This window comes from Panthera uncia (assembly GCF_023721935.1).
Source record: "Panthera uncia isolate 11264 chromosome B2 unlocalized genomic scaffold, Puncia_PCG_1.0 HiC_scaffold_24, whole genome shotgun sequence".
In the NCBI taxonomy this organism is placed as follows: Eukaryota; Metazoa; Chordata; class Mammalia; order Carnivora; family Felidae; genus Panthera; species Panthera uncia.
In genome coordinates, this window is record NW_026057580.1 from 6051037 (window position 1) to 6071824 (window position 20788).

The 20788-nt window shown below is 39.5% G+C and overlaps 1 protein-coding gene and 1 pseudogene across 1 annotated transcript in view; one reads left to right on the plus strand and one right to left on the minus strand.

Moving 5' to 3' along the window:
• Positions 1-20788, plus strand: part of STK38 (serine/threonine kinase 38) — a 47957-nt gene that overhangs the window by 6102 nt on the left and 21067 nt on the right. The window contains exons 3-7 of the mRNA XM_049653374.1: positions 9543-9594; positions 10506-10628; positions 12446-12529; positions 16533-16656; positions 18887-19041. Of these exons, the coding sequence (XP_049509331.1) occupies positions 9543-9594; positions 10506-10628; positions 12446-12529; positions 16533-16656; positions 18887-19041 (538 nt within the window). The remainder of the gene's footprint in view (positions 1-9542; positions 9595-10505; positions 10629-12445; positions 12530-16532; positions 16657-18886; positions 19042-20788) is intronic.
• On the minus strand, positions 2759-3233 carry LOC125938314 (60S ribosomal protein L38-like; annotated as a pseudogene).

Below are 20788 nucleotides of genomic sequence, written 5' to 3' on the forward strand. Positions count from 1 at the left end.
TTCTTCAATTACCATTCATTGTTTTATCACATATCCATCTATCCATCTCTGTCCATTCATTAAACCATCTTAATTTTTTGCTGTACTTCAAAGTATGTTGCAGATGTCAGTATATTTTACTTCTTGTATAGCAAATGAGTTCAATGTGTGTATATATATACATATATATATTTTTAAATATTTTAGTTTAAACAGTTTAAATATTCATTTTGAGAGCGAGAGAGCACGTGTGAACAGGGGAGGGGCAGAGAGAGAGAGGGAGAGAATCCCAAGCAGGCTCCTTACTGTCAGAGCAGAACCTGATGTGGGGCTTGATCCCACGAACTGTGAGATTATGACCTGAGCTGAAATCAAGAGTCAGACGCCTAACTGACTGAGCTACCCAGGCGCCCCACAAGTGTATGTACCTGTAGAATTGAAACTCCTACCAAGACATAGAACATTATCATCATCCTAGAAACTTCTTTGATTCTTGGAGATGTTCCTTCAACCCCAGGCAACCACTATTGTAATTTTAGATTACTCTTGCTTATTCTGTACAAATGGAGGTTGTAAATGGATTTATATATAGTAAGCACTCATTTCAGTAAGGCTTTTTTCACTTAGCCTAATGTTTCAAGGTTCATCCATGTTGCTGTTGTGTCAATAGTTTGTTCCTTTATATTGCTGAGTACCATTCTGTTTTCTGACTATACCTATACCTCTGTTTTTACATTCTTCTGTTGATAAACATCTGGGCTTTTTTCCACTTTTTGACTGTTTTGGATATGTTTCTATGAACATTTGTGTACAGATCTTTTTGTGAACATTTGCTTTCAATTCTTGGGTAAATATTTAGGAGTGGGATTGCTGGTTCATAAATATACATAAGTATGTTTCATTTTATAAGAAACTGCTAGACCTTTTTCTAAAATATTATCAATAATGTATGAGAGTTCGAGTTGCTTTACATTTTTGTGAACAAAACGTCTGTTAGTCTTTTAACTTCAGTTATTCTTATAGATGGTTAGTGGTATCTTACTGTTTAATTTGCATTGCCATGATGATTAATGATGGTGAACATTTTTTTATGTGCCTTTTGGTCATTTATATTTTGTGTGTGTGTGTGTGTGAAGTGTTTCTTCAAATTTTTTGACCATTGAGTTGTAGGAGTTCTTTATAAGTCCTAGTTACCAGTCTTTTGTCACATAAATGTTCTGCAAATAGTTTCTTTCAGTCTCTGGCTTTCCTGTTCATTTTCTTAACAGTGTCTTTAGATAAGCAAAAGTTAAAAAAATTTTTAACCTTTTTTTTTTTTTTTTTTTTGAGCAAGACAGAGTCAGCACCAGTGGCAGAGGGGCAGAAAAAGAGAGTGAGAATCCCAAGCAGGCTCCACACTGTCAACGCAGAGCCTGGTGCAGGGCTTGAACTCATGAACCATGAGATCATGACCTGAGTCGAAGCCAAGAGTTGGAAGCTTAACTGACTGAGCCACATAGGCACCCTAAATTTTTTTTTAATGTTTATTTTTGAGAAAGAGCGTGAGTAGGAAAGGGGCAGAGAGAAAGGGATACAGAAGATCTGAAGCAGGGTCTGTGCTGGCAGCAGAGAGCCCGACACTGGGCTTGAAGCCACAAACCATGAGATCGTGACCTGAGCTAAAGTTGGATACTCAACCGACTGAGCCACCCAAGTGCCCCAGAAGTTTTAAATTTTGATGAAATCTGGAGTGCCGGGGTGGCTCAGTCGGTTGAGCATCCAACTCTTGATTTTGGCTCAGGTCATGATTCCAGGGTTGTGGGATCGAGCCCCACATTGGGCTCTGTGCTGAGTGTGGAGCCTATTTGGGATTCTCTGTCTCTCTCTCTCTCTCTCTCTCTCTCTCTCTCTCTCTGTCTCCCTCCCCCTCTCCCCCTCTCCCTCTCCCTCTCCCTCTCCCTCTCCCTCTCCCTCTCCCTCTCCCTCTCCCTCTCTCTCTCTCCCTCTCTCCCTCTCTCCCTCTCTCCCTTCCTCCCTCTCCTTCTGCCCCTCTCTACTGCTCATGCTCTCTCTTTCTAAAATAAAAGTAATGCTAATAAAAAAAATAGTTTTGATGAAATCTAATTTGGCATTTTTCTCTTTTATAGCTATTGCATTTTGTGATCTCTAAGAAATCTTCACTCCTCCCAAGGCATAAAGATATTCTTTTACATTTTCTTCTGGAAGTTTTATAATGTAGTATTTACATTTAGTTCTATGATCCATCTTGAATTAATAAGTGTATGAGGTGGGGATTGAGATTTATTTTTTTTGTTATGGATATTCAGTTGTTTTAGCACCATTTGTTGCAAAGATTTCCTTTTCCCCATTAGATTCTTCGGCATTTTTATCAAAAACCAAATACCATGTAGAGTGTATCTGTTTTTTTTTTTTTTCTTTTTAGGTTTTTTTCTTTTCTGTCTTTTATTCATTCTTTCATTCATTCATTCATTCATTCATCAGTGAGGGAGAGCCAGAAAGAGAGGGAGACAGAGGATCTGAAGTACACTCTACACTGACAGCAGAGAGTCCGATGTGGCACTTGAACCCACAGACCGTGAGATCATGACCTGAGCTGAAGTTGGGTGCTCTAACCAACTGAGCCACCCAGACACCCAAGATTTTATTTTTTTAAAGATTTTATTTTTAAGTAATCACACCCAACATGGGGTTCACACTTACAACCCTGAGACTGAGTTGCATGCTTTACTGATTGAGCCAGCCAGGTGCCCCCATTTGTGAATTTTTTATTCTCTTTCATTGATCTGTTTGTCCCTATGTCAGTATCACACTGATGTGGTTACTGTTAGCTTTGTGCTAAGTTTTGAAGTCATGTAGGTTAAGTCTTCAACTTCGTTGTTGGTTTTTTTTCCCCTAAGATTGTTTTAGATAGTCTAGTTTCTTTGCATTTTTCTCTTTCTTTCTTTCTTTCTTTCTTTCTTTCTTTCTCTTGCTTTCTTTCTCTCTTTCTTTCTTTCAAGAATTTAAAAAATTTTAATACAGTTCAAATTAGTTTGCTGGGTTCATTTCAGCTCCTTTACTGCCAAATCTGAGGGCAGGGACTGCTTCAGTTTCCCTGCCTTCTCTCTGTCTGTGATGACCAAAGTGTAAAGGTATCTGCTGCATCAGACTTTAAACTTCACATTATCCTTATTGTTCTTGATCTTGATGGACCTGGCATCCTTTCACCTGGCTGTGAGCAGAAAATCCTTGATTTCTTCAATTTTGTAAGACATGGCTATGAAGGGTGCAGGCAAGCATGCAGCCAGCATGGCAAATAGCAATTTTATTTTCATATAAATTTCAGAATCAGGTTGTCAATTTCTAGAGTAAAGCTTAATGGAATTATGAATATAATTGTACTGAATCTGAAGATCACTTTGGGGGAGCATTGACATCTTAACAGTATTGAATCTTCTGATACATGAACATGGTATATCTTCCCATTCTCTTAGGTCTTTAATTTTTCTCAGAAGTGTTTTGTAGTGTTTAATATGGGGTTGTTATATGTTATTTTGTTCATCTATTGCCAGTACTTTGGGGTTGTTTTGATGTTGTTGTAAGTGGATATTTAATTTTTTTTCCAGTGGTTGCTGCTGGCATATAGAAATATACCTGAATTTTGTATATTGACCTTATACCCTGCAACTTGGTAATTTACTTATTCTAGTAGCTTTTTTGGTAGATTCCTTAGGACTTTCTGTGTAAACAATTATGCATATTCAAATAGAGAGTTTTGCTTCTTTTCCAATCTATCACCTTCTTTTTCTTGCCTTATTGGATTGGCTGGGATATCAGGTACAACGTTGACTATATGTGGTGAGAGTAGACATTTTTTTTTTGTTCCTGATTTGAAGGTAAAAGCATTAACTATTTCACTGTTAGTTGTGATGTTAACCTGTAGGTTTTTCAGAGATGTCCTTTGTAGATTGGAGAAATTTTCTTATGTTCCTGTTTGGCTGAGTTTTTAACATGAGTGTGTGTTGAATTTTGTCAAATCCTTTTTCTGCATCTTTGCATCGCTGTTTATTCTTTTAATATGATGAATTACATGGGCTGATTTTTTGCAAGTTAAATTAACCTTGCCTTCCTGGGGTAAAGCCCTCTTCATTATGATATAATGTATTCTTTTTGTATGTTGCTGGATTTGATATACTAATATTTTCATAAGAGCTTTTGCAGCCACACTCTTCATGAAGGTATAAATCATGATTGAGCTTTAAATATGCAGATCTGAAAGTGAAATAGCAAAATATTTTATAGCTGGTGGTGGCTAGCTGCTGTTCACTGAAACAGAGAAGTGCCTGCAGAGTGCCCTATGTTGGGATCATGGGGGAATTCAAGGATAAATTTGCGCAGTATATATCCAGGCATGCTGTTGGAGATAGTTATTTTCAAATACAACCACTCTCTTGAAATTGTAGTTTCTGGTATTATAGAAAGAAAACAAATACTTACGAGTTCTGATTAAGATACTTGTTTTATTTGATAATAGGCTTTTTTGTTTTTGTTTTTTTTTACTTCAGAGAGAGAGTGGAAGAGTGGGGGAGAGAGAGAGAGGGAGGGAGGGAGAGCGAGAGCGAGAGCGAGAGAGAGAGAGAGAGAGAGAATGAATCTGAAGTGGACTCCACACTTAGCGCAGAGCCCAACACTGGGCTCGATCCCATGACCTGAGCTGAAATCGAGAGTCTGACATTCAGCAGCTAAGCCACCCAGCCAACCCTGTAATACTTGGTTTTTAATCCTCCTGGCTCTGCCTTAAAGTTCATTATTGATATGTATCATGTTCTCTAGTAATTATACGATAATGGTGTTATTAATAAGTGTTACGTTGTGATTTACACTAAATTACACCCCAAAATGGGTTGAAATCAGTGCTTTTTTTTGTTTTGGATTCTTTTTTTTTTTTTTTTTAATTTTTTATTTATTTTTGAGACAGAGAGAGACAGAGGATGAACAGGGGAGGGGCAGAGAGAGAGGGAGACACAGAATCCGAAGCAGGCTCCAGGCTCTGAGCTGTCAGCACAGCTGACAGCCCCGACGCGGGGCTTGAACTCACGAACCGTGAGATCATGACCTGAGTCGAAGTCGGACGCTTAACCGACTGAGCCACCTAGGCGCCCCTGTTTTGGATTCTTAAGATGGAAATACCTTCCAAAAGCGGTGGTGGTTTTGCTTTTCTTAAAGATCAAATTAACCAAAAGAGATTGCGCAAAGGGAATGGTAGACACTTACGAGGATTAGGATGTGTGTTTTTGGTAAAATTTTTTAATGATTTTTTTTAATGTTAACTTATTTTTGAGAGAGAGAGAGAGAGAGAGAGCGAGCAGTGGAGGGGCAGAGAGAGACAGAGACACAGAATCCGAAGCAGGCTCCAGGCTCTGAGCTGTCAGCACAGAGCCCGATGTGGGGCTTGAACCCATGAAGCACAGGATCATGACCTGGGCTGAAGTCAGACGCTTGACTGAGCCACCCAAGCATCCCTCATCTTCTTTATTTAATCCTTGTTTTGCCTCTGATGGTAAGGTTCTCTAGGAACACCACTTCTATTCTTTCTCTTATGTGATCCTAATTATGTGGTAAATATTGATTATTGCCTAGATATTCATACAAAATAATTTACAGCAGCCTGAAACCAAAGCCAAGGAAACTGGCATTTTTTTCTTAAAAAAATTTTTTTTTAATGTTTGTTTATTTTTGAGAGAGAGACAGAGTGTGAGTGGGGGAGGGACAGAGAGAGAGGGAGACAGAGGATCTGAAGCAGGCTCTAAGCTGTACATCAGTACAGAGCCTGGTGCAGGGCTCAAACCCACGAGCTATGAGATCATGACCTGAGCTGAAGTTGGATGCTCAACTGATTGAGTCACCCAGGCACCCAGCATTGTTTTCTTATTAAATATTGTGTTGTTTCTGTTCTTCATAAATACTATTTTGGTGGATTAATTAAAGCCACAAAAACCTAATTTAATAGGAAGTAATGGTGTGTTTCCTCCCCTCTTAACCCCAAATCAAATAAGAATTTTCCTACATTTTACCCTTTGAGAATTAGCAAGTTCTACTACTCTTGTTAGATAGTCTTACCCAGATTTCCCCCTGTCTGCATTTGGTCTGATCTGATACTGAGTTGTAATATTGTGATTACTATTAGTCAGCAAGTGTCAGTTTTATTTAAGTCCCAGGAATGGGTAAATCTTGACCTTTGATTGTTAATTCACTGATTAGATATATCAGTCAAACCAAAGTAATTTGTCGAGATTTTTAAAAAATCTGTAATATTCATTTTTAGGATATTTCTTGAGAGTTTTCTCAATTTTGATCATGGAAATAACAAGTAGTGTTTATTTCTTTACTATTTTTCCTGGTTTTAAAATGTCTCATCAACAGAAATTAGAAATATTGTCTAGTCAGCTGTCTTGTAGAGTGGATTAGCTCTTTTCTCCAATTTCTGCAACCTCTGAATCAAGCTGTACTGGGAGGTGAACTTAAGGTTGGCAAAAGGGGCTAATTACATGCAGTCATAAATATGTTTGCACATTGATACACACTTGGATCTTTTCCTCCCCATTTGGCAACACACATTTTATGAAGTTGGCTGTGTACAAGACGCTATTCTTAGTGGAGAAGGAGGATTCAGCTACTTGCCCTTACCATCTCCTATGAGAAGTGGGCTCTCATGCAGATAAGTAGAGCTCACAGAAAGCCCTTGATGGGGTGAGGTTGGGGGTGGCCTCCAAGTGTAAGTGGGCAGTCTTTCTCCTGGGGTTCTGCTCTGGACCTTTGGAGTTGAGTGCAAGAGTAGCTTCACCAATGGCTGGAGTGTTAGCTAAACTGGCTCTTCCACCAGGAACACACAGTGGAGGGGCCTGCTTTTCTTTTTCATTATGAACACTTTTAAACATACATATAGAAAGATGATATGTCTTTCTATGTATGTATCTATGTATCTTACAATGAACCTCCATATACTCATTCCTCAGATTCAATAATCATCAAGATTTTGTTAAATTTGTTTCATCTATTCCATTTTACTTTTTCTTGCAGTTGTGTTTCAAAACAAAATTTAAACATCTGTCATTTCCTACGTACTGTAGGGTACATCTTGTAAAATATGGCCATTTACTTGTGTAATTACAATGTCATCATGAATCTAACAAAGTTAATGGTAATTTCTTGGGATCATCTCACAGAAGATATCATTTGTAAGCCTCATTTCAGGCTATGCTTGCCATTTTTGGTGTCTTTAAGATCTTCATTGGCTTGGCCCCAGTATCATTACCATGGATAGGCTTTTTTCTGGATACTTTTCTGATGAACGAATCTGATTGTGTTCAAGGAGTTGATTCTGATAACTTTGCTCTCAGGTAGATATTCTACAGAAACCAATTTAATTATGCTTGCAGTCAAGCTATGGAAAGCTTCTTAGTTGGAACTGAGATTTAAAATATAGTCAGAAGCAGGTGTGCCTGGGTGGCTCAGACTGTTACGGTCCGACTCTTGATTTTGGCTTGGGTCATGATTTCATGCCCAGCACGGAGCCTGCTTAAGATTCTCTCTCTCCTTCTGCCTTTCTCTCCCTCTCTCTCTCTTTCGGGAAAAAAAAAAAAAAATACACAGAAGCAACCATCTCTGGGACACACATTATATGATAGCACATTGGACTTCTAGCCTAGTCTGGTGTGGTCATTCAAAAAAACATAGTCGGAAATTATGGTGTTTGATACTCAAGGCACAAAAAGAGCTAACCATGGTTGAGATATTATAGTTCTTGCTGTGATGTTATCTTTGATTCTTTTTATTCTTCTCTACTTCAACTAACCACTGAAATGGAATTAATTTACACTCCTGAAAGTACCAGTAATATAGCCTTCTCCTTCCAGTAATGTGCACACATAGATACATACCCCAAAATATTCTGGGAACTCAGAGAAGAGAAGTGGGCAGACTGGGAGCCATGCCAGTGCTTCCCCGACTCCCCCCCCCCCCCCCCCCCCCCCCCGAATCAAGGTCAGAGTAGATCTTTTTACTTCCTGAGAGTTTGGATATGAATTCTTGATGTCATCTGATCCTGTGGATGTGTAATATGATTTCTAACATGATACTGATTTAAACTAATTACTATTATTGCAATAATTATTTATTGACCAAAATAAAACCCGTTATCTTTCCCTTGGTCCTTTCTCTGTGTTTCCTCTCTTGGTTACTGGTGTCATTATCCTCCCACACAAGAAATTGTAAGATTTTTCCTTTGACTCCTGCTGCCAGTTGGTCATCTTTGCAATAGCTCTGTTCACTTCATTCTAGGTTTCTAGCCTTAGTTCCAGATCTTTACTGCTCGTCTGAATCGTTACTAAAGCTTTCAGTCTGCCTCAGTCGTTGTCAGTTGCTTTCCCTGCCAGCCCGTCAGCTTATTACTGTGGCTGTCATTTTAAAATAGAACCTCATCACCTCACTCCTTTATACACAGGCCTCTGTAGCTTTTAGTCGTCTACAGACTGACATTTGAAGTGTGGCATTTGAAGTGCTGTGTGCCTCCCCCGCATTGACTACATGCTGTTGCTGCGTGTACTCGTGTACTCTGTACTTTCATTCTTCCCTGTCCTGCTCACATTGCCTGCTATCAGGAATGCTGATAAGTGATAGAGATCCCAGCCCATGTGCTTTCATTTATTATGCTGAATAAATAAAGGTTGTGTGGAATTGGTTATAAGGAAGTTTTACTTGTTTCACTGTGAGATTGTAGCTCAAAAATATTCTTGGATGCAGTTTTTAAAGTTTAATACTCCAAGGATTTAGGGTCTTAAGTTTTTTTTTTCAACGTTTTTATTTATTTATTTATTTATTTATTTATTTATTTTTATTTTTGGGACAGAGAGAGACAGAGCATGAACTGGGGAGGGGCAGAGAGAGAGGGAGACACAGAATCGGAAACAGGCTCCAGGCTCCGAGCCATCAGCCCAGAGCCTGACGCGGGGCTCGAACTCACGGACCGCGAGATCGTGACCTGGCTGAAGTCGGACGCTTAACCGACTGCGCCACCCAGGCGCCCCAAGAGTCTTAAGTTTTAATAGTGGTGCCAATCACGTATTTTGACCATTCCCTTTTCTCCCCTCCACCCCAAATCTCCAAATTCTGCCTTTACTAGTGTTTATTGCTCTTTGTTTGTGGCAGGGAGGAGGAGGAAGATGTAAAAATAAAGGAAGTAGATACCAGTCTGGGAGAGAGAGAGAAACACCCTGATAGAAGAGGTTATCAAACACCAGCTGTTTTGTGGTTTGTTAAGGAGGAAATAACTTAAAAATAAAGGAAAGAGAACTTTTCATTTTGAAATAAGATTCTTTGTTGCATTAACATCTTATACAATCTTTTTCAAAAGGTAGAACTAACAGAGGGTGGGAATCTTTTCACTTGTCTTTAGTAACTGTAATTTGTTTTAATGAGGCACTTTGAGATTTACCTGTTTTTATCATTACAAAAAACCCTGTGTTTGTATAGGCTTTTTCAGAAAGTTATCAAATGTTATTTCAAATATTTTTATTTATTTTTAGACAAAAGAAGTTAGAAAAAGTGATGGAAGAGGAAGGCCTAAAGGATGAAGAGGTAATTAATATTGGGAAGTTTTTCCTTGAAACCCAACGTGGCGAGTCTTGTGCAGCAAGTTGTTAGCCTTGGTGCATAGAGAAAGGGTTTTGGCTTAGTAGCAGAGGGACTTAGGAGGGCTGGTGCACTTCTGGATTTAGGTATTCATGAAGATGGAGAAATTAATTACTGAGTACCCAGGAGAGGAAGTCTTATTTAGGCCCAGTTGTAATAAATTAATTAGATTTAGAATTCCAAGAAAAGAAAGAGATGAGATCAAATTAAAATTTTAAAAGGAAACCATAGCATATTTACAGAAGTCATGGAAATATCTCCACAGAAGTGGTGCAAATGCCTGAAATCATTATCAAGGCAAAATATTTCTCAAATCAGCCCTTCCCCCAGTGTCTACAGACTTGGTAGGAGAAAATACAGTTAAGAAACTGTGCAAGGAACTGAAATGACCGCGGAAATGCTTTCAAAAATAGGAATGAATCATAGAATCCAGGAAAATGGTGAAAAATACCAAAGTCTTGTTGGAATTATAGAGCATAAAATGAACTCGAATGTGTTAAAAAAAAAAAACAACAAAAAACCCACACTTTGATTTTATATAAAAAAGTTTAAAGGAAAATATTGATTGTTTATTCTGCCTTCATTAGAAAAGTTCGAATAATTGACTGCTGAAGTAGGTTAGTCAAAGTCCACCGGAGGCACCCCGGTGATCAGTATGGTTTGGTTTTGTATCCGGAAGCTGGGGAGGGGAGGAGAGGAGTGGCCTCTTCAGGGTTCTTCTGTGAGGCTCTCACCTGTGAGAAGGTCATGATTAATCGGCATGGCCCTGCTTTCCAGTCACGAGTAAGACTGCTATGGAGTTGCAGAAATTCAGCTCCCCTCCTTCCCTCCTCTCTCCCCCTTTATTTAAACATTAGAAACGACTGAGGAGATCAGCACATGCTCGGAAGGAAACAGAGTTTCTTCGTTTGAAGAGAACAAGACTTGGATTGGAAGATTTTGAATCCTTAAAAGTAATAGGCAGAGGAGCATTCGGTGAGGTAAAAACCACAGCTACTTACCAGATAAGATACAAAAATACCACAGAACTTTGAAGCTGCCAACGTATCATAAGCTCATGATTGTTGATAGAACTGAAATATGGGGTAGGTGGGTCAGACATGCCAGGCCCACATTGTAACTGCCGTCTGTCCTTTCCTCCCCCTCCACTGACCCAGATCTCTGATTGTTCTTCTGTTTTGCCAGAGATGATGTTGACGCTTTAAGTATTGACTTAGAGGGAGAGTTGAAAGGTAGAAGGAAATCAATATTTACTATTTACTGAGTGTTTCTCTCCTATAATCATGACAATGACTCATTTTATAGATGATGAAATTAAGACTCCGAGAGAGGATATGTAATGCTCCATAGTCACATAATCATTGAGCAGCAGTACCAGAAGTTGGGCCCAGAAGTTCCTAATCTTTTTTTTTTTTTTTTAAAGTTTTCATTTTAATCACCTAGTGCTCATGATGACAAGTGTACTCCTCATTCCTCACCCCGTTTCCCCCATTCCCCCATGTCCCCTCTGGTAGCCATGAGTTTGTTCTCTATAGTTAAGAGTCTATTTCTTGGTTTCTCTGTCTGTCTCTCTTTTTTTCCCTTTGCTTGTTTGTTTTGTTTCTTAAAGGAGTTCCTGATCTTAAAGCTCTTGCTTTTCCCAGTCTCACACTGCCTCTTCAGGAGCAAACTAACAGCATATATCCACCCTTTATTTCTTCCCGCTAGATTTGTATTGCTCTAAAAAGGTGGCCCCAGGAGACAGAGATTATAGAAACGGGTTATACAGGTAGTGGTAGAGAGTTGAAAGCATTCGTCCCACCAGGTCTTGTAGATGCATCTTGCTCGGTCATAAGAGGGGTCTATGGGGAGGGTTTAAATGAGCCCCTGCAAGGTCATCCTCATTAGTGGAAAACACCCAAAGTGGACGACTCACCCAAAGTGGATGATGCCATAGTTTCATTAACTTTGTATAAATTGAGCAGCATATTATTAAAAACCCATACCTAGGGGAAATGTGAGTACATACTCAAAGGCACAGGTGAAAGATTAAATTGATCCCTCAGTGTTCAAAATCCCTGTTGGCTCCTGGAGACAGGGGAAGGGTATGGTACTACCTCTAAAAGAACTTTCTGTTTAGTGACGAAGGGACGTGGGACTCAGTCAGGAAAAACATGAAGAAAGGTGCAGGGAGGAGATAGCCTAAGTATCTTGGTGGGGGTGGGGGTTTGCAGGGGAGGATGTGCAGGGACTTGCCAAAAAGTTTTTCTTTGGGTTTGTGGACTATTGATTTTCTTTTCATCATAAAATTATGTGCTCTAAAAACATTGGAGGATAAGAAAGAGGAAAACTGCACAAAACCCTGTTTCCCTAATGACACATTTTAGGTTTTTTCCTTCTAGACATTTTTCTTGCACATGAGCTTTTGCTTTTGTTTTAAACACTGTTGCAATCACTTCCTTAGATTGTCTGAGCTTGTGGGTGACAGGTGCCATGGTTATAATGAGTCCTTAAGTTCAAAAGGGAGGGTTTTCAAATAGGATTGACTTGTTCAACGAGGGAGCCAAACTGTTCAGATCTAGAGATACCTGAGAAAGTTTTCAGAACTGACTTCACCGTGTATAATAAATCTACTCATTTTGGAATGTTAAAAAGCACTTTTTTTCTGTTTTTTTTTTTTTTTTTTTTTTTTATTGCTGGTTGTTTATATTAAAATTGTAACACTTTTCCAGTTTAAATTACTTCCTATAACACATGAAAGCATTAATTACGTTGGCATTGTGAACTTTTGACTTGGCATTTCTTTTATAACTCTTAGGTGCGGCTTGTTCAGAAGAAAGATACAGGGCATGTGTATGCGATGAAAATACTCCGTAAAGCAGATATGCTTGAAAAAGAGCAGGTAAACCACAATTGTAACGGTGATCTTAGGCTGCCTATCAGCTTTTTGTTACGTAAAACTGTTCCTTTTGTTTATTTGAAATGTATTTTCTTATTACAGTTTTCTTTAGCACTGTCATGTACAAATATACATGTATTACTTTTCTTTCCCCAACAAAGAAGCAGTTACATGTATTTTAAAAGTACAAATAATGCCTTATGTTATGTGAAGTCTTTTAAAAGTTGAAAACCTATTAGAAGCATCTGCTGTTTGTGTCTCCCAATTGATCACATGCTGTGCTTGTCATGAGGAGCCTATTTTTGGGGTCACACTTGCTGTGATGACACGTTCCTATTGAATGCTGATACACACACACACACACACACACACACACACACACACACACACACTTTGGGACTGAGCCTTAGGAATTAGAATTTGGAATTTGCAGTCTAAAATGTGTCTTAATATGCTTCATTCTGTATACCCAAACCAAAGTTGGGTCTTCTCAGTAGCTCATTGCTACCCAAGACAGACCAGTCTTCTTTCTGAATGAATTTGAAAAAATCTAATGCAAACGGTAGAGCAGTACAATTTCTCCTTTAAGGAGCGAGAACACTTTCTAAAACCTAAACCTACTTTGCAAGTAGATGTATAAGATGCAAAAGTAACTTTATGCAAAATAAAATTTTAAATTTTGGATAATATATTAAAAACAAGAATGCAACTTTTCTGTAAATCTAATTTAATTTAGCTGTTTGCTTAAGAACAGATTTTAGTGGGTGATGCCTGCATATGTCCTGTAAAGGATCAGGTGCTCCAGGAAGACAGAGAGCCTGTGGCAAGGAGAGCCCTGGACACAGAGTGAAAGAGCAGGGTTGGAGACTGGCCCCACACCCAGTCTTTTTTGCCTCTAGAAGGGAGGTGTAATCACTGAAGCTTCTCAGTCCTTTTAAGTGCCAGTGAAATTTTGAAATTTTTATTTTCTCTTTAATTCTCATGTGTTACCTATAAGCTTAGACTCCCAGGAATTTCGGTTGACAGTATCAAATACCCTGGCAGTAAACATTCAGACACTATAGTTTATGCTGATACCAACCTTACTCAGAATGCTCAACAGCCCTATTTATGTGTTTAAAAATTAGTGTGTGGTATGGGTATAGGCCCTGAAAGAGTTTTAGCTAGTCTTGAAAAGGAAAATGGAAAACTGTAGTGATGAGTCAGTATATTTTGTATTTCACAAGTAAGTTTTATTTTTATAAGACCTATTTCATATAACTTTATTATTTTTTTTAATTACTTAAAATAATTTTTTTAATGTTTATTTTTGAGAGAAAGAGAGCGAGACAGAGTGCAAGTGGGGGAGGGGTAGAGAGAGACAGAGACACAGAATCTAGAGCAGGCTCCAGGCTCTGAGCTGTCAGCACAGAGCCCAATGTGGGGCTCGAACTCGCGAACCCCGAGGTCATGACCTGAGCTGAAGTTGGACACTTAACCGACTGAGCTACCCAGGTGCCCTTCCTATAGTTTTCACCAAGTCTCAAAACCTTTCTTTATCAAATAATTAGTGTTCAGAATAAAATGTAAAAAGTATGCATCATGATTTTCACTTATTAATCCTTCATAACATGTGCCAGTTGCCCAGCATGGTAAGAGAGGACAATTCAAATATACAGTGTAAAAACATTTTTTCAAATACTGTGCCTTCTTCAAAATCATTTTCTAAAGTGTTCCTACATGAAAGTAGAGGAGCTTTCCACGAGAATTAGGATTTTAAACAATGTATTAGCTTACTTGTTAGCTCACCTTGCTGTTGGACTGTGCTCCCTAGATTTGATCTCAGTGTGATCCAGTTAAAGTTTCTGGTCACAGACTCTACCTGAGTCGGCCATCTTGAAGAAGCGTGGTTGGTGCTAGGGCGTGAGAGGAAGTAGACCAGTGCAGACCCATCACTTGGGTAGGGCTGACCAAGTTTAGACTCAGAGCCTAACTTTTTGTAGGTACAGGTTCCTTTCCCCTAGGAAAAGTTTTTTCTTTGCTTTTACTAAACTGAACAGGAGTTAGAGCTACCCACTGAGAGTTTAGGTCGTTATTCTGATCCATAGGGTGGGAATTTTGCCGTCTGGAAAATAAATTTTAAAGGACAAGAGACCAGCATTTAGCTAGCTTTTTCATGTTTCTCTTACATTGCTAAAGGAAAACCTCCAATTGTGATGCTAGTACAGTATTAGGAGGGGACAAAAGATGGACTTTTATCTCTGCTTTCCTAGTGCTCAGGATAGCAACTAGCATGTGACTCCACCCCATTAAATATTTATGGAACAGAGAAAGGGAACCTCTGATGTGAGTTGCACCTTTGGTTCTTCCTTCCCTTACCCTATGTTAACCTCACTCCACTCTTAGATCTTGAGGTTCCTAGTTGCTGTTTCAGCCCCAGGAGAGAAGGGCAAGTTGTGCATAGGTGGCCTGTAGCTTTCCCCTTAACAAACAGAGAGTGTTGCCATCACCATTCTGTCCTCCGAGGTGAGTGACGAGTGGTAATAGTTCTGCCTCCCCCCCTTTTTTTTTTTGGCTCCCTGCAGCAGGTAGAGGCCTTGTTGGGAGCCAGGAGAGCAGAGGCAGCTGGAGGCTGGCTTGCGCAGTCTTTATGTCCGGTGATGACTGGGGCACAGCCACAGCTGCGGTTGAGCAAGTGCATTAGTGTTTCCCAAAAGCTTTGCTTCTGTATTAAAGCTGAGTAAAAGCATTAGCCTTTACTCAGCTTCTTTGTGATTTCATAACACGGTTCCTTACCACCCTTATCTACCATTTTCCCACCCTCATGCCCTAAGGAGAGAGAAATGTAAAAATGTAAGTTTTCTGCAACATTGAAGCTATTTAAAAATTTCCCAAAGAATTTTAGTAGAGACTGGAAACTGAGATATGTAAACTCAATACTTCCCTTGGGCCTGAAGGAAAGAATGAGGCAGGTTAGGGGTAAGACAGCAGAGAAGGGTGGGACCTGTGTCCAACTGGAAGAGAGAGTGCCTGGCTTTGCTAAAGACATTGCAATAAAACAAAGCATCGTATCGAACATCGTATTGAACAAAACAACAATCATGCGCTGAGTTTGCCAACCGGAAGTGCTAGTTTATGAACTTTGGTACATCTTTACCTGTGAACATAGGGTAGGACTGAAGCCCTGCTGCATATGTTAAGAACAAAACTTCTATTCAAGGATCGCACTGGGTCTTAATAAATGTAGACCTGGTTGAACCCACCTTTGCATCTTGTGACATTTAGTGTAAGAGGAGAGGGGACAGGATTTGATAATACGCAGTTGTGGTTTGATTACTCTTACATATTTCAAGTCGATAAGGTAAATTTGATAATAAAACATTATTATGAAATAATGTAGTTCTGTCAGTAGTTCTGCCAGTTCTCCCAAACCTTTTGGCAATTTGGTCTCCCTTGGCTAGATATTTTAGTAAGAGCAGAAAGCTGGAAATACCATAAATTCGAATCAGTAACTCTTCTTAGGTATTCTTGTATTTCCATTCCGTAAGAATTGAGCACATACTCTGTGCACAGCAGCGAACTGAATACTGTGGTATAGTATTCTAGAATTGTCAGCCAGGGCACTGTCATTGCGGACACCATTGCAGACCTGAGGCAGGACTTGTTTAGAGAGTTTCATCTTGGGGACTAATTTTTGTCATAAAAGGTCATTAGGACAAAAAGATGTGCAAAAGAATGGTACTTTTAATTAATCACAGGTTCAATTGACAGCACTGTTAAAGTTGCCGTTTGCATGACAGCCATTCATTTTGTCCTTTTGTAAGCCTTTCATCACTCAAGTGTTCATGACTGAATACCGTCAAGTCCAGTGTTGTCAATTTTGAGTTCATAGGTTTGCCTAAGCATAAATTAGATCTTTTGCATCATCACAATTGAATACTCAAACGGTACTTAACTTGTTTAAACAAATATACAGTCTAATGAAGCAGAGCAAGGCTTGTCATTAATCAAATGCGTATACCTCCAGGTTGGCCACATTCGTGCGGAGCGTGACATTCTAGTGGAGGCAGACAGTTTGTGGGTTGTGAAAATGTTCTATAGTTTTCAGGATAAGCTAAACCTCTACCTAATCATGGAGTTCCTGCCTGGAGGTAATTACTTGACGATGAAAGGTCATTTTTCCTTTTTGTTCTGTGGTTTCTCTCTCACATCAATTAACCCTCCTTTCTGCTTTTAATCGTGTTCACAAAGTTGCTTTCTAAATCTTTTTTAGGTCTGTAAAGGAGGTCAGTAACCTGTCTTGTGCTGGGGTGCCTTTCTACAATTCTTAGTGCCATAAAAGTAACCTTCTCACTCATTCTCATGATTTCAGATGGACATTTCTTTCTTTTATTTTTCTTTTTAAATGTATAGGAATAAACTAGGGACTCTGCCTGCTCTCCTGTCAATGGGAATCACGTATAATCAGTTACCCAAATGACCAGATTGAAGCTATTATGTGATTTGCTTCAACTTTTTATCTTTTGGTATAACTTACGTTAATAAGGAGTGAATTTCTCATTACCTATATTAGTAGCCAGACTCAGTCTCTCATTTCTGAGATTTCAAGTTTTACATAACTCAGCATGTGTGTCTCCTAAGACAGCTCCAAAGTAAACCCATAACAGAATATACCATCTGTCCTGGGGAACAGTCTGTTTGCCAGTGAACAGATGAGCTGTGAGCACACTCTGGTGGGGGAAAAAAAGAAAACTTTTTCTCTTTTTGGTTCTATAGCAAAGCAAATGTAACTGTGGCATAATATTTTGATCTTGTGACAACTTTTATTTAGATCTAGGGTCACCAGTTTTTTATGAACAATTGATGAAAGTTAGGGAAGAGTCTGATAGAATGGGGAGAAACTTTTTAACATTTAGATGCTAGTTCTTAAATAGGAATAAGAAGCAGCTCAGTCACCAGCCCCTTGACACGGGTCTCCTCAAGCCTTACAGGCCCCGTCTTCCATAGCTTCTCATGTCTCCTGGACCCCGCCCTTTGCCCTCGGTGGTGCTGGCCTCAGAGCCATAGACCATCTGGCTTGAGCTCTCTGATCTGGGCAAACTCTGCTCTCCTGAGCCACAGCACTGAGGCCACACAGCTACCTTAGAGCTGGCCTGAGGGCCCCACCTCCACATCTCTGGTGTGCCTCCAGATGGAATATGTAGCTGTCAGGAATGATTAGGGAATCCTGTTTTTCAAGTCTTGGGTCAAAAAAGAGAGCATAAATGGTTTAATTTTTGCCTGAGTGTAAAATATCCAGTTTTCTCTAAGAATACAAAAAATTCCCCCAAAGTTATAAGTGAAATTCAAAAAGCAGTATGATGCTCTATTAAAATCAGAGGTTTCTTTCTCTTTTCCCTGTTTTCCGACCATAACTGGCTTTATATGGAATCTAAACTGAATCTTTGCTGTTTCTCTTAGCTTTAAACTACTTCTAAATATTTTCTTTGCTTTGCTTTTGTCTAGCCATTGAGTTAGGATCAGAATCTTTTTTTCCCCACCATTTTATGTTGCTGATAGTAAGCAGAAATAATTAAATTTTGACTTTGCAGAAAACTAGGGAGTTTACCTTTTAACTGCTAGAATACTGATCCTGTGTTGTAAAAGTCGCATAAAGCATATTGGTGTATATTTACCTATAGTAACAGTGGAGAAAACACTCTGCTGATCTTGGGGCGTGTTCACCTTGCACTTCTGAGAGGCAGCCATTGCATACCCCAGTATGTAGCATTTTCAGTTCCTTTTTAGCTTTTGTTGACTTACACTGTGCTACCTAAATCTCACCTTTTTATTTATGTTCAGGTGTTTTGTAAACAAATTGGAGAGCTTGTTTTCAGTCTCCTCATATATTTAGTTTTTGTTTGGCATTTCAGCCTATATTTATAACAATGGCGGTATAACCTATGTGGAAATGGTAGTTTGCAGACAAATTAAAAAGTAAAGTAACTTTTTCCCCTAGTCCAAAAACTTACCCTAAGGAATTTTTTTTTTTTTTAAAGTGTGAGAGAATTTTCCTTTTTCTCTCCAGAATAAAATGGGAATCACTGCTTAGTGGTCAGCATCAGGTTAGGTTAAAAGCATTTTGTTCTCTGTGGCTGTGAATGTTTTACCTTTAAGTATTAGAAACTACTTACCATTTCCACCCATGTCGGCAGTGTGGGTCAGTTTCTGGAACACAAAAGAGTCCTGTTTAGCACTGCCTTATGTAGGCAGATAGGGAAGACCTATCTGAAAACTGGCACTTACTCATGCATTGTTGTGTGTGTGTTTGTGTGTGTGTGTGTGTGTGTGTGTGTGTGTGTGTGTGTATGTGTGTGTGTTGGCTTTGTATCTTGTTTCCAGGGGACATGATGACCCTGTTAATGAAAAAAGATACCCTGACAGAAGAGGAGACTCAGTTTTATATAGCAGAAACAGTATTAGCAATAGACTCCATTCACCAACTTGGATTCATCCACAGAGACATCAAGCCAGACAACCTTCTCCTGGACAGCAAGGTACTGTGGTGGGGGAATAGCCAGTGTGTATTTCCTCATCTGAGCAATGTCTGCTTTAACACCTGCAATGCTTGTGGTAATCACAGGGAGCCACGAATTGCTTTGTATAGTCTTTGTATAGTTTTCTCTTTTTTTATAGGTAAGTTTGCTGCTACTTCCCCTCTCTGAAAGGTGTATGATTCTATAATTTGAACACTCTTCTTAAAAATAAAGGACATCTTTGAAAATGATTAAGAGGAAAATTGATTTAAAGTTTATTTATTTTGAGAGACAGAGCGAGGGAAGGGCAGAGAGAGGGGGAGAGAGAGAATCCCAAGCAGATACTGCACTGTCAGTGCAGAGCCTGATGTGGGGCTCGATCTCACGAACTGTAGTATCATGACCTGAGCTGAAATCAAGAGTTGGACGCCCTGAAAACTGATTTAGAAGCTTATTTTATAATAAAGCCAAAGGTACCGTCTTTTCCTAGCCCATAATTAACTATAATTTTAGCATATAATTAACTCCACTGATGCATCACCTATTGGGAATCCCTTTGTTGGGCAACCTTATTCTTTTTTTTTTTTTTTTTTTTAAAAGAGTTTTTTTTTTTTTTTTTTAATTTATTTTTTTTTAACGTTTATTTATTTTTGAGACAGAGAGAGACAGAGCATGAACGGGGGAGGGTCAGAGAGAAGGAGACACAGAATCTGAAACAGGCTCCAGGCTCTGAGCTGTCAGCACAGAGCCCGACGCGGGGCTTGAACTCACGGACCGTGAGATCATGACCTGAGCCGAAGTCGGCTGCTTAACCGACTGAGCCACCCAGGTGCCCCATGGGCAACCTTATTCTTGAACCCAGTCAAGAACTGGGAAGTAAGGCAAACAAAAACAGCAGTCTGTGCCAGAGTTCAGGTTCCAGATCTTTTGTCCTTTGCTTAAAGAAGAGTCCTGCTCAACCTCTGGACTGGCCTATGTATTCTTTGGCCGTGCAAACGAGTTCAGTTGCTTGTTTTTTTTTTTTTTTTAATTAAAAAAAAAAAATTTTTTTTTTTTAACGTTTATTTATTTTTGAGACAGAGAGAGACAGAGCATGAACGGGGGAGGGTCAGAGAGAGAGGGAGACACAGAATCTGAAACAGGCTCCAGGCTCTGAGCAGTCAGCACAGAGCCCGACGCGGGGCTCGAACTCACAGACCGCGAGATCGTGACCTGAGCCGAAGTCGGACGCTCAACCGACTGAGCCACCCAGGTGCCCCTCAGTTGCTTGGTTTTTAAACTCACAGCAGATCAGAAGAGAACCCCTGTGTTGCTAGGTTTCTGGCTGCTCCTTGGCAGGCCTCCCCACTGTCCAGTCCTCATTTATCTATAAAGTGAGGATATCGATCCAGAGAAGCTCCACAGTCCCTTCCAGCTTTAACATTTTAGGGGTGCTGGGTGGCTCAGTTGGTCAAACGTCTGGCTTATGGCTCAGGTTGCAGTCTCATAGTTCTTGGGTTTGAGCCCTGCATCAGGCTCTCTGCTGTCAGTGTGGAGCCTACCTTGGATCCTCTGTCTCCCTCTCTCTCTGACCCTTCCCTGCTTGTGCTCTCTCTCTCTCTGAAAAAATAAAAATAAACATTAAAAAATTTTTTAGAATGTTCTGTTCTGTTACACAGAATTGTTGTCTGGACTTTTAAGGAGAAAAGTGAATTGAATTCTTTGAGTGTTTTTCTTTTCTTTTCTTTTCTTTTCTTTTCTTTTCTTTTCTTTTCTTTTCTTTTCTTTT